The sequence below is a fragment of the Gossypium arboreum genome, chromosome 4, assembly GCF_025698485.1.
Source record: "Gossypium arboreum isolate Shixiya-1 chromosome 4, ASM2569848v2, whole genome shotgun sequence".
Classification (NCBI taxonomy): Eukaryota; Viridiplantae; Streptophyta; class Magnoliopsida; order Malvales; family Malvaceae; genus Gossypium; species Gossypium arboreum.
In genome coordinates this window covers 7,510,665-7,537,899 of record NC_069073.1, presented here as the reverse complement: position 1 = coordinate 7,537,899, position 27,235 = coordinate 7,510,665, and the positions used below count along the sequence as shown (strand labels likewise).

General features: G+C 29.0%; 1 protein-coding gene across 4 annotated transcripts; it reads left to right on the top strand.

The window, feature by feature from the left end:
• Positions 1-12,643: 12,643 nt before the first annotated feature.
• Positions 12,644-27,106, top strand: LOC108457804 (uncharacterized). 4 transcript variants are annotated; one of them, XM_053026618.1, is made up of 15 exons: positions 12,644-12,825; positions 13,550-13,700; positions 14,228-14,325; positions 17,412-17,473; positions 17,582-17,673; positions 17,757-17,880; positions 18,487-18,573; positions 19,226-19,334; positions 21,772-21,879; positions 23,887-23,987; positions 24,570-24,635; positions 24,719-24,806; positions 25,992-26,052; positions 26,253-26,300; positions 26,695-26,758. In XM_053026618.1, the coding sequence occupies exons 1-14, from the start codon at positions 12,747-12,749 to the stop codon at positions 26,257-26,259; spliced, it is 1,233 nt and encodes a 410-aa protein (XP_052882578.1). In that variant the 5' UTR covers positions 12,644-12,746; the 3' UTR covers positions 26,260-26,300; positions 26,695-26,758. The 4 variants fall into 4 exon arrangements, with proteins under 4 accessions (XP_052882578.1, XP_017612440.1, XP_052882577.1 ...); XM_017756951.2 differs by lacking the exon at positions 26,253-26,300 and adding an exon at positions 26,857-27,106 and having other exon boundaries at positions 12,648-12,825; XM_053026617.1 differs by lacking the exons at positions 24,570-24,635; positions 26,253-26,300 and adding an exon at positions 26,857-27,106 and having other exon boundaries at positions 12,648-12,825.
• Positions 27,107-27,235: the final 129 nt, after the last annotated feature.

Below are 27,235 nucleotides of genomic sequence, written 5' to 3'. Positions count from 1 at the left end.
TTGAAGATGAGCAAAATTGGCTTTTAATTTTGTATTTTAATTCATTTTACCCCTAAATAACCAAAATGCCCTTACTACTAAACTTTCCAAAAATTTTATCCAAGTCCAATTTTTGTCCATAGACTTAGAAATTGGTAAAATTACTATTTAAGACCTCCTAATTAATATTTCAAAACAATTTCATACTAGAACTTCTAGAATGCAAGTTTTACAAATTATTCGATTTAGTCCCTAATTTCAATTTAAGCACTTTATGCATAAAATTTCTTAACGAAATTTTCACACAATCATGCAATCATATCATAGACCTTAAAATAATCATAAAATAATTATTTCTATCTCGGATTTTGTGGTCACAAAACCGCTATTCCGACTAGGCCCAAAATCAGGATATTACATAAATTACTTACCATAATATTTAATCAAAATACAACAATTAATAATTAAATTCACTTTTAAATTTCAACCAATATTCACTCCAATTCAAATAATCATCTCGATGCACTTACCATAAAGATTAAATAATAATTTCAAAATTAAATATTAAGTTCAGATTATAGAAATACAAACTTTAATTTTCGAACTAACCCTCGTTGACTTTGTTTTTTCCTTTCTTAGCTGAGGTTTTCTGGCACAACATTAACTACGAAAATTAAAACAATTTTCATAATCATAATACAACACTAATTTACATTTAATATTTAAATTTCTTATTTAATTTCTATTCAATTTCTACTTTAACTTCAATTTTGTTCTTAACTAATTTCACTTATTTTTCTATCTCAATTCATACTTTGTTTCTACTCAATTTTCAACCAAACTTAGACATAACTATCTAAATTTCATCCTAAAACCATAGTCTCAAGTTTCTTTCAATTTAGTTCCTCTAACATAAAACTTATAGGTTCTTTTACAATTTAATCCCTTAATCAATTCTAACTTAAAATTCATTCAATTAAACCCTTAATTCATCATTTTATTCAACATGAACCGTATTGATAAACCTATGAACTTCCAAAACCTCAACTTAATTTCAACAAAACTTTGTTCTAAAACTTCTAAAACATCAAAATTAAAAAAAAAAACTTAATTGACTTACCTATTTAAATTCCAAGCTTTAAAATCACTATTTCTCCCTTTTCTTTCTTTCCCTTTTTCCTTTCTTTCTTTCTCCCCAGTTTTTCGTTTTTATTCTCTGTTTCTTTTTGTTTTGTTTTGTTTCATTTCTTTTATATTTATTTATATAATAATAATAATAATAAATTTCTTTTTATTAACAAATATTTATATTACATTTGTCACCTTTTAATTAGTTTGTCATATAAAAATCTTATATAATAATTATTAATATCTTTTATTTAATAACAATAAATAAATAATAAATATCTATTTTAATAAACAATACATGTATTACAATTATATTATACATATACACATGTATTTTATCTCCATCCTACATTTATCATAATTCAATTTATTTGATAATAATAATAATAATAATAATAATAATAATAATAATAATTTAATAAATATCTATTTAATACACAAATACATATTGTACAGGCCCAATTATGCCCGGCCCAAACTAAAAGACCAAACCCAATTAAATACAAACCCTAAAGCCCAAATCTTAACCCCTAGAGAGAAGAGAAAACAAGAAGACCCTCAAGCCTCAAGAAGACACTCGGCCAACCAATGGCAGCCTCGAGCACCACCATCGGCATATGCTCCCTCCACGCGTCTGACACGCCCATACCCTGCAAATACAAACAACAAAAACAACAGCCACAACAGAGGAATAAGAGCATTTTTTATTGTTATTGTAATCGATTATTAAACCGAAGGGAGAAATTTTGAAAGAAAAAAAACGGATTGTATTTTGAAAAGGGGGGTTTTTATTTTTTTTACAAAAAGAAAGATTGTAACACAGATATTGGAAATCAAAACGCACACAAGCAAATCTAAGAAAGATTGGAAACTAAAAGGTGTTCTTGGTTCTTTTTATTTTTATTTAGTTTTTTCTTTTGTATTTTCTTTTATTTTTTCTTTCTCTTGCGAATCTGTTTAAGCAAAAACTAAAAGGAAGGAAAATGGCTCACCAATCCTTTGAGCTCGCGTCGGAGTGATTTCTCCGTCGTTATGTCGAAGTTCGACAAAGGGACAAAGAACTCTTTTTTTCCTCGTTCTTTGGTTGCTAAAAGTTTAGCCTTCAAAAGAGGCTTTGAAGACAGAGCGTAAAACCTCATTCTCCGCAACACCGGTCACCGGCCATGGCAGCGTGCAGGCGAGCAGGAAATGGCCTTGTCGGCTGAAAAAAAGGAGAAGAGATAGAGGAGTTTGAAACTGTTAGGTTTTTAGAAAAAAAAATAAAAAAGGAAATAAAGGCTAAGATGGTTTCAAAATAAAAGTTTGATTTAAATAATAAAACTAAAACAACGCCGTTTGGGTAAAGGGAAAGGGTCCATGCGCTTAAAATGGATAATTTGTGTGGCTAGTCTCTTCCACTTTTCCGCGTTTTCATTTTAATCCCATTTTCCTTTTTATTTTTCTTCAAATTATCCTCTTTAATTTTATTTCATTTTTAATTTAACCTGGGCCTTGCTAGCCAAAACACAATGCATAAGGACTAGGGATATTATCTCATTTAGTCCTGCTACTTTCAAATATACCGCAATTTGGTCCTTTGATTTTATTTTATTTCTATTTTTACTCCAAAACCCCATTTGACTTTCAAATTAGTCCATTTTGTTAGTTTACTCACTCACTCATTCATCTATTTATTTGTTTATAAATATATTTTTCCATTATTCTTTTGTTTTACTTGTTCATTTATTTATTGATAAATATTATTCGTTTACATTATTGGAATCATTAATTTATAATTCTTTTATTTCTCTCAATTTTATTTACTTTTGTTGTTGCTATTTTGTTATCTTTTATTATTTTATTATTTATTCATCTATCATTCATTTTTATATATATTTTCTTTCATTAATTACTCATTTCATTTATTATCATCATCATCATCATCATTATTATTGATATTATTATTATTATTATTATTATTATTATTATTGTTACTTTTTGTCACTATTGTCATTATTATATTATTACTATTATTATTATACTTATATTCATGTTTATTCTATTTTTCTAACATTATCACTGTTTCTCGATCTTATTTATTTATTTATGTTCCTATTATATTTCTATTCATGATACTTCTATTTATATTTATATAGTAATATTACGTTTATTTTCATATATACATATTTTATTCTTGCTATTATCATTTCATTTATTTATATCTTTTACATAGTTTTTAAACTTTAGATTTTTTTATTTATATTATTTATGTCAAAACTCTTTTATGTATATTTTATTCTAAAGTTATCTTTCCACATATATTGTGTATTTTAAACTACCATACGTATTATTATCTTGCGATTTTTATATATCTTTTAGTTTAAGTTATTTTATACATAACACGCATTTTAAAATTTCAGTATACATTATTTTATACTATCTTATACATCAATCGTTTTAAATTCCTTTCATTGTTACTTATTTTGAACTTTCTGTCCATTGCTTACTCTAAAATATTTTATATACTCATTATCTTACATACATATCTATATACATAGTTTGTGATAAAATCGTTTTAATATATATTATTGATTTCACGTTATCTTATATATATGATTTGTCTTTTTCTTTTAAACCAATTTACATATATATATGTACATATATACATTTCCATTCAAATCTATTATGTATATATTTAAAAGAATTTTTTTATATATTTTATTATTTAAAACTTTTTCATATATCATTATCCCTTTCATATATTATTTATATTGGGCCTTTTATTGTATATATCATCTATTTAAAGTTTCATATGCATTACTTGGTTTAAATTATTTTGTATGTTGTGCACTTCAAAATTCATTTACATCATTATTTTTATAAAGGAAAACTACTTTATACATTTCTTAACTCCAAATTCCATTTTTGAAATCGGTTAAATCCCAACTCATTATGCTTGGATTTCAAATGATTATCCTTTTGTTACATCTGGTCTTATTTGTCCGTTTATCATACTCTTACATGTTTTATGTTCTAAATTCAATACTTTGCATTTTATATTCATTTATTCGTTTACCATGTTATGTTATTTATCTATTCATTATTCATGTTATTTATATATTATTTCTATTTCGAAATATACATGCTTAATACTATATACGTTTAGCGTGCTCACCTATTCATTGAGTGGTCTATATGTTTCATACATTGATTCGTAAAGCTTTGTCATTCTAATCATGTCCAAACATTTTAACATTATGACCTTTTTATGGTACATTTTGTTTCATCATTTTAATTATTCATCGTGATTTGTTTCTAAACGTACCTCTTAAATACTTCACTAAAATTTTTAGATCCAAATTTAAAACAAAAGAAAATCTTGAAAATAAGACAATGTTTAGGTCTTGGAACACCGAAGAATTGTGCCCTAACTTACGGGTTTCGATTCTCTCGTTGATTCTAAATAGCCAAATATCCTTTCGAGTTTTAAGAACACATGAAATTTCAATTAAAATTAAAGATAAACTTGCGCTCGGAAGTTCAAGGTATCGCGTCTAACTTACGGGATGTGATTCTCTGATGTCTCGAGACGAGGAAATCTTTAGCAATCGTTTTGATCCAATTCAAGCACTTTTAAACTCGACATTCATAAAAAGGGATCGTATTTCAAAATTTATTTTAAAACTTTTCAATTTACGATATTAAGACATTAATTAATCAATTAGGTACCAATTTATTTACTAATAAAATCTCCTAATATAATTATTTAATTAGTAATTATCTTTTATTTAATTTTTAAGTAAATAAATAAATATAATACAAATGTATATATTCACATTATTACAAATGTCACTATCTAATTTGTTCATTACATAAAAATCTCACAATTTAATTATTTTATCTAATAAATATCTTTTACTAATTAAATAAAATATCACAAATATATATATTTCTATTAATACACTTGTATTAAATCACTACCATACAATTGTCTTTATTTAACTTATTTAATAATAATAATAATAATAATAATAATAATAATAATAATCTAAATTAAATCATAAAAAAAATCTTTAGATTTTTACATTGCTTTACCACCTCATTTATGCTAAATGGCCTAATTGTCATTTTAGTCCTTTTAACTTTCTTTTAATCTATAATTAGACTTTTACTCTTTATTTAATTTAATCCTTATACCTAATTAACCTTTATTCACCCATCCACAATTTAATTAACCTTACAATTAACTTCGTAAATATTTCTAATAAATATTTACGAATCCATTTTTCAGAAATAAAGACCCCAAAATATACTTTTCTAATAACCGTAAAATTCGGATCGTTACAGTATTGATACATTGCTCCCCTAGAAATAAATTTTAACTACTATTTACCCACATATCGATACCAATAGGCCAAGAAACGATACTTAGGTGTAGGACTTCAAAAGTTAAGTTAAAAATCACTTTTAAAACCATACCAAAACCAATCAAAACATATCATTTCTATTATGATCAATTAACAACATTAAAACATCTCATAATATCATTTCGATAAGCATAGATTATTCAATGTTCACTTGATAAACAACATGCATGCTAAGAGTTGTACAAAAGATCAATAATTCATAGAAAAGCAAGTTAAAATAGTTTATCTATGCCTTGCTCTCTTTCTAAAATTGATCCTAGGTGCATAACAAACTAAGACCATAATTCAAAATACAAAAATGTCCAGAAGTACATGTCTTCTTCTCAAGTGATGTGATCCAAGTTGAAGAGACACGACTATCACCTCAATTTATGGTCTCCAACCCACACATAAAATCAACAAACGCACTAAGCATGTACAATGTTAGTACTCAACGAAATATTCTTACTTACTTTTCAACCTATGCATAAAATCAACAAACGCACTAAATATATACAATGCTAAGTAAGTACTCAAGGAAATTACCTTGCTTACCTTATTTTCAAGATACATTTTTTTGGTACATAAGAGGAAGTAAAAGAAAACCATATAAAATCTAGTTATCCTATGCCGACAAGCATCGACTCGTAATAGGGGTAAATTACTTGTAGGTGGGCGATCTAATTGGACAAAACTATCTGCCATATATTGAGCCAAATTAGTTAATTGATCAGCATATTTGTTGCCTTATTAGTCAAATTAAAAGCTTGAAACTCGTAATTTTTGTAATAATCCTGTCCAGAAATTCTATTTGTGCAATCTTTACTAAAACGATCGTAACTTGAGTTCTCGGACTTAAAATTGGGTGATTCAAAGTGCGTTTCAAAGCTAAGAGATAGATATTCGAACGCTATGAAGACATATTAATCCAGAAATGCCTAGATCCCATCCAACAAATTGTCGCAAGTTAACTAATTTTTTCAGGTTGAAATTTAACAGTTTGGTTGAATTGACTTTAATACATTTCACTGATTCCGTGCATGTATCATTCCTGTTTTCCTTGAAAAAAATTTATCCACACATACTGGCTTTGGTCGAATCTTGATTTGATTTGCTTCACCTTTGACATTTTTATTGGGTCTTGAGTTAGTGTAAACCCATCATATCCATGAGCTTGAAATTGAGTCTTGAGACTCATATCACACTAACACTATAAAAATAATTCTGTAAACAAGCAATTTAAGCAAAAATATAAAGCATATAAAAAATTAAATATACAAACAAAAACCAACTAAGCTTCTGTTACTTTCTCATTTTCATTCTCTTTCCCTTTCTAACTTTCACCAACTTCCTTTGCTTTTCAATACTAAAACAATAAATCAAGTTAGAATATCAAAATAAACAACTAAAAAAATCCAAAATCTAATGAAATAATGCAATTTGATATAGTGAAACACTAATTTCACTTTTTGGACCACCTAAGAGAACTTCAATTTAAACCACCTCAAATTGAAATCTAATAGTTTGCTAATGGTTTAAAACTCACAATCACTCTAAACCTCTCTTAATTACCAGTAAAAACACCGAGAATTTCTTCTCTCTCTCTTTATATATTCACCTTGATTCAAAATTTCAAAAACTTACTTACCAAATCTTATATTTCTTTGTTTTAAAATTATTCTAAACTTAAGAATACTCCAAATCTAATCTAAAAATCACTAAGAGCACATCAAAGTCGAGTGCTTCCTCTCACTACCTCCTTACTAAGGTAAGTTGAAAGGATGAGAAGAAAATGATGAAATCTCAAATTCAAGAATTAAATTGATAAATTAGTAGAAATCCCATTTACCTCAATGAATTTAATGGGTTAAGATCAAACTTCCTCTACTGTCACCAATTAAAGAAAGAATGAAGAATATGATGAAATTGATTTTCCTAGAAGAAATTTGTAAGAGATTGACTTACCAAACTGAAATAAATGAATTAAAATGAAGATCTATCATGAAATGAAAGCCAACTCAACTATCCCCTCTTTTGGCATCCATCAAATGGTTCTTTTGGTCTTATGCCCTTGGGCTACTTACCTCTTAAAACCTCTTACTAATACTAATCCAAGGTTTCACCTTAAGACATTTGCCTCACAAATTGTGTTTTTCTTACAAAATAATTCATACTTCAAATTCTAATTTCTTTAATACCAACCAAATAAAGTTCAAAAGCAAATTATTACCCACAAATAAAGAATTATAAAATCAGCTCGATACCCATTTTTAGAAACCTCTTGATTTAAATTCTTGAAATCTTTCGAATTGTCCATTTCGACACAAAATCGAATTTTTTGACACTAAAAAATTTCAAACCGTTACATGATTCCAAGTTTAATTCATTACCACAAAATAAATTTATATTTCATGTCATGTAGTACCCTTTCCATGTCTAACTTAACTATCCCCACTAATATTATTAATTAACTTAAGTTTCTTCTCTTGATTTTTTTTATCACTATTTTTCATTGTTGGTATAGTAACATTAATGACACCAAAATTTTAAGGGTGTTATAAGATCTCTGTTAGAACTTAGACTATTTGAAGGCATTTTATATGATTATTTTAGTGGAATAAGCGATTGTAATTTATTGAAATTCAACAAGCTTTTTAATTTTCATATATTACACGACTTGTTTAAGTTATAAGTTAATTGTAACTTCTTCTGGAAGCACAATACTTATTCATCTAAGAATTGTTTCAGTTGAAAATTTTGTAAGTATATTTGATTCAATCAATCAATTTACATATTTAAGCTTTCAAGAGGAAAATTTAGAGGGAGAGTAATTTAGACAAAAGTATAGGTGTGAAGTTATAATTTAAGTGTGTGAGTTTGTTGTAGTGCATAGTATATTTTTCAATTGAGTGAAAAGTTTTTTAGTGTCCATATTTTTTTTCCTTTTTAAATAGTTATTTCATTCAATTGTAACTAAGTGAATAGTTTAAAAAATAAAAACAATGAATTTACAATTGGTATCAAGGTGAGACACTTGATGCACTAAGTGGATATCTTGTTAATTTTGTATTGAAAAGGGAGGTGCTTTAGAGCTTGTTTAGTAGCGCTTAAAAAAAACACTTTTGGTTCTAAAACAAATTGCTTTTGGCTAAAATTTTTAACTTTTCAGAAGCACTTCTGAAAAGGAAAAGCTAAAATTTTAACTTTTCCTCTCCTAAAAGCACTATTAATGCTTAATTACTTTTTCACCCTTCCAATAATATAGTGCTTTCACTTCTTTTTTTATTGGTGACTAATTACAAATGTATTAAAATCATTAATTAAAAATAAAAAATATTTTTAAAATAATACAATTGTGTTAATATCTAATTACAAATATTTAACGATTATATTTATATATTTCAAATATAATTTATATATTCTAATTAAATTTTATAAATAATTAATATGTATTGCTTAAAAATATTTAAAATTTATATTTCATATAGTAAAATATTAATACAAGTTATAATAAATTTTTTATAATAAATTTTTTATATTCTTACTAAAATATAATAATATGAATTAATTTGATCACTATTTAAATAAATATTTGTTACTTGATAATAACATGTCTAAAATAGACATTTTATTTTTCAAAAGTATTTTTAACAGTAATATTAAATACTCAAATCTTAAATTAAAATTTTTAAAAATATTTCTCAAAAACACTTTTTCACAACATTTTTCAAAAACACTTCATAAAAGCATGGTTAAACTAACTCTTAATTACCAAACGCTGTATGTTGGATGTCTCCAATTATACTTGTACTAGAAAAAGTCAAGAAGAGGGCTTTCATAAAGTCTATGGATAAAAAAAGCATGACACTCAATTCTAACACCTCCAACTATTGATCAAACCCGTACCAATAAATGTACCGTTTTCTATTAACATTCATACATACTAAGATGTACCGTTTTGGATTTATTACTATATTTTAAAAAATATTTAATATATATTTATAAAATACATGCAAAATCAAACATTGAAAACACAAATTCATATTCAAAATCAATATCCATTTTGGTCTAAAATACATGTAAAGCATCAATATCCATTTCTAATTATTTGAAATACATGAGCAAAATACAACACAACCTGACATCTAAAATCAATTCATGATTTCTCCTATTTTGCCTCCATGAAACCGTTTCTTCTATTTCTTCTACTAACGAATGAAAAATAAGTAACTACCGGAATAAAATAAAAGACTAGAAAAAGAAAGAGGATCACACTATCTAACAGAACACTAACCCTCAAACAGAAACAGGATGCTGCAGAAGGATGGATGCTAACGATGGCTTCAGATACTAACCTTACATATGCTGCTTCCGTTACCGGCTGGGTGGCGGAGGAGCGGTAGTGAAGGGGCAGCTGGGTAGAGGCGCAAAAATACAGAGGTACAGTGACAAACACTATCGGGAATTTGTCGGCCAAATATCAATTTTGACCTTACATTGATTGTTAAGCCTTTCATTAAGCATTGGTTTGGTACCGCACGGTACCTTTAATTCCACCGGAATAGCCGAAAATTACTGAAACAGCCCGAAACCACCGAAACAGAGCCGAATTTCAAGTGAAACGGAATTTACCCCTAATCATCCCGGTTGAGCACTGAAACAGAGCGTTCCACTTGGTACGGAACTGACTCTCGTGGTAAAGACTCTTACGCTTGTATTGACTTGGACGAGTACCAAATGAAGTTGGCTAGTGGCAGCTTGAAGGCCCTTAATGCGATCTTTTCTAGAGTTGACCCTCAGGAATTTATAGAATTTTCAAATGTACCGCTATCAAGGAAGCTTCTTTAGTTTTTGCGACTCGGGCAATATTTACTGCGGGGTTTAGTATTATTTTTAAAAAGTGTTTTAAAAGTGCTTTTGACAAATGTTTTGATAAATTTAATTTAAGAATTGGGTATTTAATATTATTGTTTAAAAATATTTTTGAAAAATAAAATATTTATTTTAAACATTGTATTATAAAATAAATATATATTTAAATAATATTTAAATTAGTTAATATTATGATATTTTAGTAATAATATAAAATAATTTATTATAATTTATTGCTAATATTTTAATATATGAAATACTAATGTTAAATATTTCTAAGTAATTAATATTTATTATTTATAAAATCTAATTAAAATATATAAACTATGTTTTAAATATTTAAATATAATCATTAAATATTTATAATTAGATATTAACATAGTTGTATTATTTTTAAAAATATATATTTTTTAAATCTTGAAGATCTTGAAAATGGAAGAAAATGGAAGGAAAATAAAAAATAAGCAGAGGGAAGAAGAAATGAAGAAAAAATTGTTACCGTGAAAAATGATGAGGATAAAAAGGTAATTAGTTAGTCAAAAGCATTTTTGTTCTAAAAAAAGTTTAAAATTTCAACTTTTTTAACCGAGGAAAAATGATTTTTTAAACGGGCATTTTAAGTTGAATTGAAGTTTGTTTAGTAAATAATTTAAGGAAAAAATATTTTTTGAATGAAAAATGCTTTTTGGAAGCACAAGCAAACAAGGTTTTAGTTCGATTTATATGAAAATTATTATTAATATAAGAAAATGTGGGTACAGTACGCTAAAGCGCATTAAGAGTGATTATGAGTAATTTTAAATATTATGTAAAAATACAAATAAAATTAGAATTTATAATGAAATTATTCAAAAATATCATTTACACTAAAAGAGGAGTTCGCTCTCCTTTTACCACGTGTTGTGATAAAAGTAATGTTGTAAAAATTACATTAGTAGTTAAACCAATCAAATCACTAATTTTCGATTCAATCATTATAAGAAAACATATAAATTAAATTATTTTAAAACTTGAACAAAATTATTAACATAAACCTTCATTTTATTAATCCTAATAACTTAAATTGATTTGAATGATTTTTAATTAATTTTTCAATAATTCAACTAATTTTACATTAATTTATTTTTAATCGATTTACTATATTTTTGAATCAATTAAAAAATATAAATTTTGATTTAATCAATTATTTTGTATGGAGTAGAATAAAATTTATATTATCAAATAGTATGTAGATAGGTGAGACAATCCTTTCTCTTCTTATAAAAGAAAATTAAAATTTCCTTTTATTTTTAAGTTTCTATTAAAACGATTTCCATAATTAATTTTTTGTACTCTATAGAGCTATTAAGTAGTGGACGCGGAACATGAGTTTTAAAATTAATAAATTTTAATAAATACTTAATGATCAATTGGAAAATCGTACCTCCCAAGTTTGCAATTCGTCGCCGATACGATATTTGGGTGAGGCCTTTGACTTCGTGCGTATTGCTTCAGTCGTTACGCTATTCTCTTCCACAGCAAGCTTTATTATGTTGGTTTTATTTGTAAATTGGACCTTCAATTATACCTCAATTTTTAGATTAGTCCTTAAATTTCTTCAAAATTTATCTAAATCAAAGATTTTGTTACATTAGGAATGAGACACATTATAAGTTCTTATTAAATACCATACGATTTTTGAATCATACCTCAATTTTTAGATTAGTCCGTATGATTTTTGAATAGATGAGATAAATTGATCGTTTAGTTTAAAGACCAATATGCAAATTGGATATAATTCAGGGACCAATTCACTAATAAATCATAGTCTGTTTAATGAAAAACAGTGTATTAAAGAAGGTTAAAACATTGGTATAGTCCCTTTACTTTTTGAGAATTAATAATTTAGTCCTTGTACTCTTATTTTTAGAAATTTAATCCTCCTATTTTTGCGATTTCAAAAATTTAAGTCTAACCAAGGGGCGGATCCAGAAAATTTTTTTAAGGGGGGACAGAATTGAATTATAATTTTTTGAGAGGTTAAAATATAATTTTATTATGTATTATTTTATGATTTCATTATTTTTTGAAGGGATTTCATAGAATTATTTACATTTTTGAGGGTCCAAACTGTAGTTTGACCATATACTGTTTATAATTTAAACATTTTTTAAAGGGCCTGCATAGAAAATTTTCCATTTTGGTGGCCAATCGCCCGAGTCCAACTATTGTAGAGGGACTAAATTCCTGGAGATACAAGTACAGAGACTAAATTCTTAATTTTCGAAAATAACAGGAACTATAAGCATATTTTAACCATTAAAGAAACAAGAGTGTATATATAGTTTTACTTTTTCTCTGAAACTAAAATCCCATCCTAGCCCCAGGCTTCATAGAAGATACATGAAAGAACATCCATTCATGGCAGAAGTTGGGGAATCCTCTGGTTCACAATCATCCTCCCAAATTTGGGCTAAGCTTGGTATTACCTTTTCCCCACCCAATTTCCCATTCTTCAGTCGTCAGTCTTCTGACTTGTATCATTCCCTTTATGCTTTCATTTATCACTTATTTTTCCACAAAATTCAATTGGGATTTCTTAGTTAGGTTCTTTTATTGCAATAGCTGCATTTATTCAAAAGGCATATTGTACCTGAAACGTGAAAAGATTTATCTCTGGCATCACCCCCAAGGACTAAAATCATGAATTGAGAGCATGCTATTTCATTCTTGAATTTTTTAATCGAATAATTTCAAGGGCATGCTTTAAAGAGCGTAGTTTCTATCACGGAAACGGAAAAATGGTAACTTTAGTATCTCTGGAATGTCCATTCGATCACCCAGTTAGAAGCTATTCTGATGAGTGTCTATTCTTTAAGCAGTTCATTAATTTAGGCAAGTCCTTGGCCGTTCTTTGATTTCACTGCACACAAACAAGTCTTGTATCTTCATTACCTTTAATTCTTGACTTATTACTAAAATGTACCATTGTTGTCGGATATTTTGCAACCCCTATTGCTACAAATTTTAGTGCAATTGGGATGATTTCTGATATGAGGAGTTCTCAAAGAATCAAATGCCAGATTTTGACATGAAAATTCTTTTGCTTGCGATATTGAATACATGAAGGAAGATTTTACTGTATATTTTTGGTGATTTATTTACTGTTAAGGCTTTGGATATTCATCAAATTCTTACTTTTGCAGTTCCCTTACACGCGCAACAGTCGGATATTGAGGTATGTTCAGAAGAGATGATAGTAAGTTCTCAGATCACATCTTCTTCCCAAGTGAAGCATGACTGGTGCAAAATAACAAGGAATGCAGATATGTTAACTGCAATGATGCAAAATAAAAGGTATCTAAAAACCATTGACATGCCCGTGCGTGCTTTCTTTTTTGGGTAGCTAATGAGGTTTAGTAGAAGCTTGCGTCTTATGTCATGAATAATAGGTTGTCTTGATCAAGTTATCTGTTCTGATCTCTAAATGTCGGTCTTACTGTCATTATGAAAGAAAAATGTGCATGCACAATTACTACCAGCCGCCTCCATAATATTGTTCGATAATGTATAGGATCAAGATATAATTCTACCTGCCTTTTCTTTTAGAAGATTTTACTGAAGTTATTTGTGAATGCTATAGATTTCTTGACCCTTCAAAGTTTATATGATGCAACAAAGTAGTTACAGAGATAAAGTAGCATTAACAAAGGATATTGATAGAAGTGAAACATCAAAGTAACAATAAGATCAGGTTTTCAGTAGCTCTGGTGTAGTGGAACACGGTCCCCATTTTAAATAATGTATTCTATTATGCAAAATACTACAACTTATATTTGTTTTTACTTTATTCTCTTTTCTACTTATGCTTTGAGCTACTGCAGTTCAAATGATATTCTTGTTGATGATGCTGTTGTCCGAAGAGAAGATGTTGTTGAAATCAAATGTGGAACTGAAATGGTTTTGGGTCCTAATAGAGAAGGTCAGTTTTAATTTTATTTGATTGTTATGTTTCCATAACTGACCTTTCATGACTTAAAATTACACCTGTTGAATAATTTTAATAGATCACTCTGTAACTCGTTCTTTTAATTGTTTATGTTAGATAGTAATTTATGCAAACTGTTTCTCATTGATTAAAATTGCTAAAAAATATCAGTGGTTGGATTGTAAAGTGTTAAGATTGTTTTCTGATTTGTTTTTTTCAAATCAAAGGGAAGTTAAGAGTTTAGTATCTATTGAAATTAAGTACATTATCATTTTCTTAAATATTTATCCTTGGACTGGTGGGAGGTAGACATTGTTCTCATCTATCAAGGGCTTCTCTCACTCCACAAAAGGTGATAGTTTGGTTTAATATTGTTTGGAGTGATGGAAAGTTATATGAATGGGGAACATCATTGTGAATAATATGCTATTGCTTTTTGGACTTTACTGTTTGGTTCATACCCTGCTGCTAGATATTTTTATAAACAGAAGTTATCACTAATACATCTTAATCAAATACAAACCATTTTTTTATTTGCATTTTTCTGCTTATGAGCAAGTTAAGTCTTGTTGGTTACTCCAAAAACACTATGGCAAAATGGACCTACCAGTTAGCACAATACTGACAACAAATGTGTTGTGTAAGTTTTAGGCTTAATATATAGATTGACCCCTGAACTTGGTAACTTTTCTCGCATTGGCCCCTAAACTTTTTTTTTTTGGATCATATTGGTCCTTAAGGTTAGGGTTGAGCGTTTGATCGAATTGAGTGAAAAAATTTCGAGTTAATCTAGTTGACGAGTCCTATTTTGTCATCCTAACTTGAATTGAAATTTTTTCGAATTGAGTGAAATGAAATTCAAGTCGACTCGAATAGAGTGAATTGTTCGAGTTAAATTAAAAAATTAAACATGTTAAATTAAAATTTTTTAAAATATGACTAATTTCATGTTAGAGCACATAAATTTGAAACCATATATCTTTGGAAACTTTTCCAAAGCAAAATAAGAAAAAAAGACATTTTAATTATTAATTTGATAAAATTAAATTATTAATTAATTTATTTAAGTTCCAAAATAACTATTTTAGAAAATTTTTAAAATTTTAACTTTTTCAAATATTCTTTAGAATTTTTTTAAATTTTTATAATTTTTTAAAAAATATAATTTTAGAATTTTATAAATATTTTGAATTTTAAAACTTATTTTGAATTTTTGAAAATTATTTTGAACTATTTTGTAATTTTTGTTAAGAGAGAGACCAATTTGCTCATTTTCAAAATTAGTAGGGACCAAAGGGTATTTACATCGATCTGTTATTCAATTATTTGAATTGTAAAATTCAACTTGACTTGAACTTGAAACTTGAATTACTTATTTGAGTTGACTCGAAAAAATTGAATAATTCGAATAACACGATTTGATTAAATCAAAATTCGATTTTTCTAATCGAATCGAGTTTTGCTCACCACTACCTAAGGTTGACATTACCCAAATTGGTCTCTACATGTTTTTTTTAAGAATTTGTTGATGTGGACAAGCATGGGGTTGACAAGTGGAGAAATAAGGGGACGACACATGGATTCATATTTATCCATTCATAAAAAAATTTAAAATTTGTTAAAAAATATAAGAAATATATAAATCATAAAACTTTAAAAAAGAATATATATGTATATAAATTGAAAATAAAAACATAAAAATAATATGTATAAATTGAAAATAAAAACATAAAAATAATATGTATAATTTGAAAATAAAAATATCAAATTTAGTTAATTCTCAAAAATTAAAAAAATGTTTAAAAATAAATAAATTTGGTTAAAATTTTAGTAAATTACAAGAAATTGTAAAAATATAAAATTAAAAATATTTTAAACATTAAAGAAACAAAAATTGACTGGTTGACGTCGGTCAATGCTAGTCAAGCCCGGTTAACTTTGGTCAAGGCCTGATCAATTTTTCATTATTTTTGTTTTCTTTTTACTTTTTGTAAATTTCTAAAAAATTTACTTTTATTTATTTGTATATTTTAATTTTATTTGTTATATATTTTAGATTTAAATTTTTTTAAAGTTGAATATTTGAAGAGTAAGCTTTTAAATGTTAAATTTTAACTTAATTTTTTTTTGTATATTTACGTTTTTGAATTTTTATAATTTATAATCTCCTTAAAAGTTTTAATTTTTTTTCAAAATTTTAAGGTTTTTTTTTAAAAATATTTTAAGAATGATTAAAGATGAATCCATGCGTCGTTTCCCTTATTTCTCCACGTGTCACCCCCATACTTGTCCACAGCAGCAAATTCTTCAAAAACAAACTGTGTCAGTGTAGGGACTAATTTATGCAATGGATGCCAATCTTAGGGACCACTATGACCCCCAAAAAAAAAAGTTTAGGGGCCAATGTGAGAAAAGCTGCATAGTTTAGGGGCCAATCTGTATATTAAGCCTTAAAAAAACTAACGGTGTTAACCATAGGGACCGATTTATGTAACGGATGCCAACCTTAGGGACCAATGTGATCCAAAAAAATGTTTAGGAGCTAATTTGAGAAAAGTTGCCAAGTTTAGGAGCCAATCTATATTTTAAGCCTAAGTTTTATATTGCTTTATATATGCCACATTTAAGGACCATTTTTAACTGAAAAATCACGGTCATACTCAGATGGCTTTTAAATAACTGGTTTTGAAGCTATGGTTGAAGGATGTTATGGCCTCTATTAGACTATATCTTTCTTTACTTTTTCCTGCTTACCTTCTCACCATATTTTCTTTTTCCTGTTATCCTCCTCTTTAAGCAATGTCATTGTTGTATTTTCTATTCCTGTGCTGCTTTCCTGAGTTTAACCAAAATTGACAATAGTCTGAGTTTTTCTGTTAAAAGATAAACATATTATTCAAGTTGTCCATAAGCCAATACGTGTCAATTTGAATACTTCTTTTTTCTGAAGGAACTCATCTTTGGTACTACAAAACTTGGTATTTTGTCATTATTACATTAAATAATAGTAGTAGTAGTTTTTTAAGTGATGTAACATGTTCTAGTTGGTTTATGGCATTATTTGCTCTTATTTCTTCCAGAATACTTGAGCTACATATTTAAACTGATGCCCAGTCAAGAAACCTGCAAAAAGAAATTGAAGGTGAAACAAAGATATCATTAATATTTTTCTCTCATGTTGACTATTACATCTATTGGTATGCTTATAGCATATATATACATTTATTTTCTTTTCCTGGTATTTTTTCAGATCTCTGTAGATGTTGAACATGCAAAATGCAGCATCTGCTTGAATATATGGCATGATGTTATCACTATTGCTCCTTGCCTTCATAATTTCTGGTTTGTAATTTATTTCTTGCTTAATTCAGTATTATAGATTGCCATAATTGATTTTAATTCTAGATTCCTTCTATTGCCTTCAGCAACGGATGCTTTTCTGAGTGGTTAAAGAGGTCACAGAAGAAACATTCAGGTGTGCTATGTCCCCAGTGTAGAGCTGTTGTACAATTTGCTGGAAGAAACCCATTTCTGCACAATATTGAGGAGGTAAAATTCTGAATTTCTTTTTATTTTATAACTATTTGGGTAATATGGCTTGAATCATCTCCTATGACTAGAGCACCCTATAAAGTAAATCACAAATTATAAATTTAATCAAAGGTATTGACTTGACACCTTGTTTGAAGGAAGAGAAATTATTGCTCTTATTTTGTAAAAAAGGTTACTTGAAATCCTAAATTACCCTAAACTTGCCCGACCAAGGATGACCTGGGCTATGAAGAGTTGAAATGGATTTGAATCTAGAAAGACATGAACCTCTGAACCAAATCTGAAACTGTTTGGATCTGAAGACAACTTGACTTAAACTTTCTCATTTGCTATCTCTAGATATAGCAGGATAACTTTTATTGACGAATCCCTTTTGTGTTAACAATTTATTGCTCTTGTCCTGAGAGCTACTTGTTGATATTTGTTGTTTGGGTCTCTTCTGTATGTATTGAGGTCTCCTTAACACATCATGGTTTTTTTTTTTTTTGGTATTTCAATTTGTGAGCACTTTAAGGGTTTGAAACCCGTGTCATCATCCTAGAGTAGGGTGTGATATTATTTTTATCTTATCGTTTTTATTGAATTAACTTCTTTTTTGTTCAGGAGATCCTAGAAGCTGATCCTTCTTTAAAACGTTCAGATGAAGAAATTGCACTTATAGACTCTTACGCAACGATAAGATCAAATCTTGTGAGTAGTTGCACTCTGTCTTGTTGTAATTTGTATGTTTGCTTCTTTTATCTTTTATTTTTTATGATGTCAACAAGAGACCTTTACTAAGATAAATTGCCTCGAGTATTAATGTTCCAGGTTAGGCAATTGTGACATCTAATGATTAACATGCATATATTGGTTGTTCATCCTAACCAATTGCTAGCACCCAATCCTTGTAAGTTAGCTTTTGTTTTGTTATGTTGTGTAATAACAGGAGGGTAAATTTTCCAAGGTTAAATGTCTTGCACAAGATTAAATGTAGTTTTGGTGTATAATTATTGCTGGACATCTAGGAGTTCTTCCAGCTGAAAATAGAGCAAACATTGTGTTTAATTTGTACCCACTTCACCTCATCAGGTCTTCATTTTATTTGGGAAAGCACTAAGCGATGCCTTCAAGATTATCCACAGATAATAATTATAAATTCTAGAGCACTAGAATTCTAGAATGTATGTGTTACAAAATATTCATTTTAGTTGATGTCCCTCTAGAATTAATTTCTTTCTGATAACATCCAGCCTTAGAGGTAAGCCATAGTTATTGTATCGCATAAATTATTTAGCTATCATCTATTTGTGATGTTTCTCTTTTTTCTCCTATTGTTGGTTATTGTTTGTACTTGTTCTAGGCCATTAGGTCTGAAAGAGGTTCGCGAAGGAAAAGGGGTTGGGCGTATGATGGTGACGAATATGCTAGTGAGGAGAGTGATGACGTAGGAACTCAATGCCCTCAATGTGGTGAGAATTTTTTTCCCTATTTTTCCGAATTCTTGATATTTTTTCTCTTTATATTATGTAGTGCCAATTTCTCTTTCTCTGTCTTTAATAGTTCTATTGTGCAAATAAAGAAGGGGATAACATCAATATCTCTCTGTTTCTTTTCCTACCTTTAGTTAGTGTTTCTTACTTGCACTAGATTTTATTCCCCGCAAGGCAGGGGATTTAAATAATTAATTACAAAAATTTTAATTTTAATTATATTAAATAATTATTATTTACATATTTAAATATTTTTATATTATATATACATAATTTAAAATTTTATATAATAATTCTGATAAATTATATAAAATATGATATGAATTAGATAGACAAAAATACAATATGATAGTAGTACTAAAATTTGGCATGTCATTCAATATATGGATCAATCTGTTTAAATAGCATGATTTAAAAAAAAAAGCTGACTGAGTGTTAGCTCAGTTGATACCGTTGCTATTATAATAATTAGGTGGATGTGGGTTTGAACGCATTTAGGTGCGTCCTTTCCTCCGGTTTAAGAATGATGACGGGTATGGGTAGAAGTAAACTTCATATAAAAAGAAGTAATAGAATATTTTTCTAAATTTAATTACTATTTAAATAATTTAAAACCAAATCATTGTGATTATGAACACGAGCACAATTTTTTTTGTAAATTGATTTAGGATAACAAACTATGTGCAACATTAAGTGCTTAGAATATGACATAAACAAAACATAGGATAAACAATTATAAAGCAACAATAAAAATAAAATGAACACAATATGAATAAATAAATATGTGAAAAGATACATGAATTATTAATGTATATAAAAATCATATTGTATAGTAATAAATCTATAATATTTTAAATATATTAAAATAACTAAAAATCACAGAGAAGATCTCTTTCCTTTTTTTTCCTTCTCATTTCTTTCTTTTTTCCCTCTATCTTTCCTCCCTTTGCTTGCCCGTTTCTTTTTACCTTCCATCCAATGTCCCCATTTTCACCCCTCTTTCTAATTTACCTTCCATCCAATGTCCCCAACTAAAATAAGAATGGGCAGATGTCAAAATCTTAAGGCCTAATATTTACTATAAATTTTTGTATCCAACTCTTATATATAATCATAGATGCTTTGGATAATAAGCTTACAGCATTTTTGGTTCGTTGAAAGGAATACATGAGGAATCGAATATATATTTGATAGGGAATTGCATAGAGGGAGAATAAGTATTACATAATTTGGTTTGTCGAATATGATAAAAGAATACTGCTATTACATTGTTTAATTGTCTGAATTTATAGATAAGGAATGTGTGTAAAATGACCATTTTCCCATGAATTAAATAATAATATTTTATTTATAATATTAGTAATAGATAATAGTACCATAAACACTATAATATGTATAATAATATCATAAAATATTATTAACATAATATATAAAATACAATTAAACATGCTACAATAGTAATAAATTATCAAATAAAATAATAAAATTATTTTAAAAATATTTTTAAGAAATGTAGTATATGAAAGTTTATTTTAATAATTTTTCTTTAAGAATTATATTTAAATTATTTTGGAAATAATATTTAGAAATATAATTAAAAATATATTTATATATAATATATAGTATTTAATATAAATTATATAAAAATAATTTGATATAATTTCTTATGCATATTATAACTTGTAAGTAGCTTTATTTTATTTTCTCCTCTATCACTATAACTTCGCCTAAACCTCTCTTTCTATCTTAAATTTAAGCAACCACCTTCTTATTACATGAATCTTCAATAGAGCCAGATTCTGGCAGCTGAAACCTAGTATCTAGTCTCTGTCCAACATTGACTACTAATCCAGAGATGATCCACGATAGACATGAACCTTCCCTTTTGTTTTTAATAAAGATGACTGGAAAAGCCTAGACCTACAAAAAACTGTGCCAATGATATGCGCATCTCTTGAATGTCCTCTTCAGCCTTGAAGCCCTAAGACTCAAAAGTTCTCTTAACAATGCCTTAGGAGAAAGAAGCTCTGCCTGCATGGCCCGGCATCATTTCCTTCTCCATTTCACCTTTTTCCTTCCGTTCCTCCTTTCTCTAGTATCTACTCTTGTTTTAGAAGGGCAAAATGGGAAGATTATTTTCTGGCCTATTCCTTGCTGAATGGAGTAGGCATGAGTAGCCAGTATTTTTTGCTCTCAACCAATAATAGCTATTACAGCCTCGGTAATGAGGTTGTAAGGCTATTCCATTGATTAACCATTATGTGAAGTGAACATCTGCATCAGGATTGGAGATTGAATGTTGGGGAATGGAATGTTTATGCCCTGACCAAACACTACGTTAGCTCTTTTTATGTACTTTTTGCCTAGTTCTTGTTTCTTTTTTTCTAAGTGATGACCTTTCAATTGCAACTTTCAGGCTCCGCAATTGGTGGATTTCAGTGCAACCAGCAGACCATCCATATACAATGTCAAAATTGTGGTGGAATGATGCCTTCTAGGGCTGATATAGATGTACCACAACACTGTAAGTATCAGATTGTGGGATTGATGGGGAATAAAAAATACATACTTGTCTAAATACTTTATTTATCAACACTGTTATGTTTTATGAGTTCAATTGTTATCATTCTTTAGGATGCTTTGTGTTAATTTCACTCCTTTGATATTTAGATATACATGACCATAAATGTGATATATACAAAAATAAGTCTGGATACAACTCAAATTTTTTCCTAGGTCCACAATTATTCCCATCTAATCATCCTTAGGATTGGTCAAGAAATTTATTTCCTACAAGATATATATATTTCTATTTAAGCTGACTTCCTGAAATAAGAATTTCTTTTGATTTTGGGTTATTCATATGAAAAATATTGGTCAAATTCTGTTATTAGATCATGTTCTTTGCATAAGTTGTAGATTTAGTACTTATACTTTAATTTGATCAATTTTAGTCCCTGTACTTCTCAAAATTTGAAGAGTTAGTCATGACCAAACAGTAGCTGTTAAATCTGTTTGGTTAAATTATGCTATTTAGAGATTTAGTCCATTTTCTCCAATTAGATCATTTTTAATTGCTATATTTTTTGAATTTTGAAATTTTAGTCTTAATGTAAACGATAGTAGTTAAATCTATTAACTGACTTTTTTGTTAGTAGTATGTAGAGATGTCAAGCTGACATGGCATTATGCATGTGATAATATGTTTGACGCATCAAATTTTGAAAATAACAAAACTTAATGAATTTAATAGTTGCCATTTGGTCTAGACTAAAATTTTGAAATTCTAAAAGTACAGGGACTGAAAATGACTAAATTAGATTTTAAGTACAAGTACTAAATCCACAACTTACTCAAAGTACATGGTCTAATAGCTAAATTTTACCAAAATAGTTTCTGGTGTTTGTAATGCAGTGAAAATTTTATCAAGATTTACCAACATAAATGCTTATAATATGATACAACCCAATTTTTTATTTTCCTTCAAAAGTTAGAACACAACAATAGTCCTCCTAGTGTATTGCTATTTTTATTTTTTGTTCAAGAAAAATCACCAAACAGTTTTCCTTATTCTCATTTAGAACTATAAAACACTTTAAATAAATACGATATCCCATTACCTCAATTTCAGATAAATAAAGAAGGAAAACAAACAATAACCTCATGAACTTGGACAAATTTTGTGTTTGGAAAGTTTTTATTATATATTTAATATATGACAAAGAACAAGAAAAAGAAAACTGAAATCAAGGGCTATTTTGGGATGTTAAGCGCTGGTTATAGAACAGAATAGATATTAATGATGAAAAAAGGGGAAGGGGAATGTAGCTGCTGGGTTGAGGCTTGAAAGAGAAAGAGAAAAGGGAGATCTGAGCTGGCAATGAGAAAAGTGCAATGGGTGGCTGGGTGCTGAGTTCGGGTCTTGATGACTCATGGGTTCCTATGGTGGAAGTGAAGGGTGGAATGCTTTGATATGTTTCAAAGTTGTTTTACTCCCAATTAAAAGAGACAACTTTTGTGTTCTGGCCTCTTCTTTTTTTTTTTTTTTTCTGCTGACCGCTATATTTTCTGCCATCCAAACATTTGAAAATGAAGAAGTGAACTTCCTGAAGTTAATTTTATCGGGAGTGATGTTTGGTATTTTTGGGGTTTATGGCTTGTTTATAAGTATGTTATTTCAGTTTTCAGAAGGTTAGATGTATGAATATCTGTTATTTTTAGTGTTGAATTTTGTCTCTTTCTGGTTTACCCTCAAAATTTCCCCCGCTGTTCCTCTCTAGTTTATTTTCTCTACCTTGCATTTTCTCGCTACAACTTTTTTCCTTGTCCAACCGTGGGAAGGAATTGAATGGGTGATTGGTTTAAATACCATTCCATCGCTCAGAATTTATTAAAATCTCAATTTAGTCCCTGTCCAGCTGTATGCATACTTTGAAATTTGGAATTTCTAGTCTGAACCTCTTGGGAATGTCACATAACATTCCAAATCAAGCCGCTTTCTTTTCTTAGCAATTTTTGATTCATTTTGCAGGTTCAGGATGTGACAGATCATTTTGTGGTGCATATTGGCATGCTCAAAGGGTTACCAGAAGTGAATATCATCCTGTGTGCAATCATGAGACATTTAGACCGGTATACGCTGCTAGTTAAAACATATTGATCTAACATCCATGTCTATTGTTTGTAGACAAGTTCCCCAATGTGTCACTGTTTTCTTTGTTCTCTTAATATGTGGTGTTTGTTTACATATGACCAATGTTGCATATTTCATTAAACATTCCTTTCACTACAAGCAAGCCTACCTTGATGTTCTGTCCTACAGTCTTTCAAATTTCACACACTATGGAAATAAAAAGGTGGCTGCATGAGCGATTTGGTTTCACAGTACCCCTCCTCTTTAGAGAAAGGTCTTCTATGAAATTGCTTAGTGCTCCCTCATTTTCTGTAATCTCCCTCTCTCTTGGACCCCTGCTTATTATGCCTTCCATTTCATAGAAATAAGTGGTATTCTTGAGCAGATTACTAGTTATTGAGTATTATTATTTTCGATCTTTCATTCCCCACTATAGTTGCTGAATTTTTATTTCTTGAAAAGTTCCTCTTTATCTCTGTTTGCAAGACTGCTGTACAATTTCATGTTGCCAAAACTCTTTTGGGCTCCAATGTTTTGACGTACAAAAATTTACAACTTTTACTGATAAATACGTTGGGCAGATTTCTGAGCACACTATCACTAGGATTCCTTTCTTGGCACATGAAATGAACAGACATGAACAAGATGTATGGTTGTCTCTTCAACATATTGTTATTATATTATACTACATTACTAGTAAAATTCTGATTTCGTGCACCTTTTTCCATAGATTACAGAAAGGTGTATTAGTCAGTCTGGCAGAACCCTGCAAGCAGTTGTTGCAGAATGGATTAGAAAGCTAAACAATAGGGAAATTGGTATGTTGATATTTTAACATGTTCTTTTTGCTCCAAAATTGGGCAAGTAATTGTCTTGTGTGTTTGAACTCTAGTTCCTAAAACCCATTGATCTAATTTAATATTTCAAAGCCAGCACGGGAATGGGGGTTGCAACTTCAGAAGAATAGAATGCAACTGTAATATACTTGTGTTTGATTCTGACACTAATTAACAAAGGTTCTATTGGTACATCATCTTAGTTTCATCCGTTCTCTCTCTCTTTTTTATTTTTTAAAAAAAATTAAATAGTGTTGCATCTAGAGCTTATTCCATCTGTGCACAAAATGTGTCTCATTCATTTTATCTCTGTTGGATGCTTTGGTAGAGCACATTTGCTTAACTAAACATAGGACCAAAATAATCTGTACCTTTGTGCTAACTGTTTCGGTTTTTCTTAAAACAGTATGTTCTATTTATTTCATTTCATTGGTGCAGATGATTTATCATTAATGCAGCTTATATATTTCAATAGCATCTTTATATGCAGCATGTTGTACGTAATTAAGAACAATATGAAGAAAATTTGAATATTAAAATGAAAGATAAGGAAAACGTTCCCATATTAGGTGAGTTCAATTAACAGAATGATTTTAGATTTCTTATTACCAATTTTTAGCTGCCTACTAGAATTGAATACTTTCATGTTTTACGCATACCCACAATCACACCAAAAGATAATACTGGAGCATTTCTCCCCTAAAATTATCCTCACACCACTGCCTCTATGGCCTGCTTCAGTTCTCTACTTTCCTCTCTGATTTTAGTGGAGACTTCAAAGCTAATATAGAACTCTAATACGTTCTTCTGAAAAAGCCTCTGATCTTTGAAATTGTTGATAACTATCATTATGGTCACCACTAAAACTTGGACCGTCTATCATGGCTTTTGCACATTGATGAGGGGAAAGAAATGCCTTTTACAAGGAAAAACCAAGAGAAGAATGTGAGGGTGGTTTTTCTCAGAGCACTTTCAATGTATTTGAATACAAATTGCTTCAAATGGACTGAAACTGCCTATAAGATTAACTGGTCCTAGTGGTAGAGTATTAAACAAAATTAAGTTTATAATATACTGTTTTCATCAGCTTGTAAAACCGCTACCAAAACAGTAGTAAACTTATGCACAGTTTTGTTTGTGAGGATAGTTTCTGATGCTTTTTTGCAGACCGAACAAGGATGCCTCTCAATCATGCTGAGAGGATAACTGCAGCAACTCATGTTTGCAGGTTGTTTTTTCTTCTGTTTGAAGCTTTTATCTTCTATGCCTTCTCTTTCTTTGGGTTGGCTAATGAAACCCTAACCCTAAACCAACTAATTTAGGGTTTCTATAGGTCTGGTAATATGCTGGCTTCCCGTGTTCAATAATTGGTGGTTACTAGTATTTTTTTTTATATACCATGTTAAAACTTTTTCTATTCTCTGTAAGGGAGTGATGTGCCAAAGCAGGTGCAGTTCCGTGTGTTGTGGGGCAAAGGTACAGGAATATTCTAAATACAATTTGCTAAGCAGAATTGCTATTTTGAAGTGGTATATAAAACAACCCTGTCCTATAAGTTCAGATTACTTCATTTCTTTAAACAGATTGAGTCATTCCACATTGAGAGGCTGAGTCATTTTACTCGTGATCCTAACCCCTCTTAAGAAAATGCTATGATGGTTTATGGATGATTATATTTGTGGTCCTAAACCTCCTTTGTGAACCTGACCAAAAGAACCCTTATATTTCCTGCAAGGCTTCACCATTTTATTTGATTCTTCTCATATTATAATGAAGGTGGGAGTGTCTTGTGTCTGCTTGGTTTTCCTTAGCTGGTAGTATCATTTTATGTGAAAAATGGTGAATTTATAGTAATCTATTTTGAATGCAGCACTTGTTATGAAAAGTTGGTCTCCTTTCTTTTGTATTGGTTCCGGATTTCACTGCCCAAATATGTAAGCTCTTCTATTTATTCATGGATAATTATTGCATTATAAGCTGAAGTTGAGTTTGCTTAGATAATATATATGTATAATTTGACATAATGTAATAGCATCTGCCTTCGGATGCATCACAAAGGGAGGATTGCTGGTATGGTTATGCATGTCGAACGCAGCACCACAATGAAGAACATGCTCGGAAAAGGAACCATGTTTGTCGTCCAACTAGGGGCGCTTAAATCGTGTTAGTAATGTCTCTTTTTAACTAATTTAAACGCAAGCTACAGTTTTCTCCCGCAATAGAGATCATGTAATCTTACTGCTACATTTAATCAACTCTCTATTTTTATTTTGCTGCAAAAACAGTCCTGTTATTTATTTGGCTATGTTATACTTTCACTTAGTTTCCTTTTTTACGCACCCATACGTCATTGGCTGTTAGCCATCGAAAAGATGATGATGTGACGATTTTAAAAAAAAATAAAAAAAAAT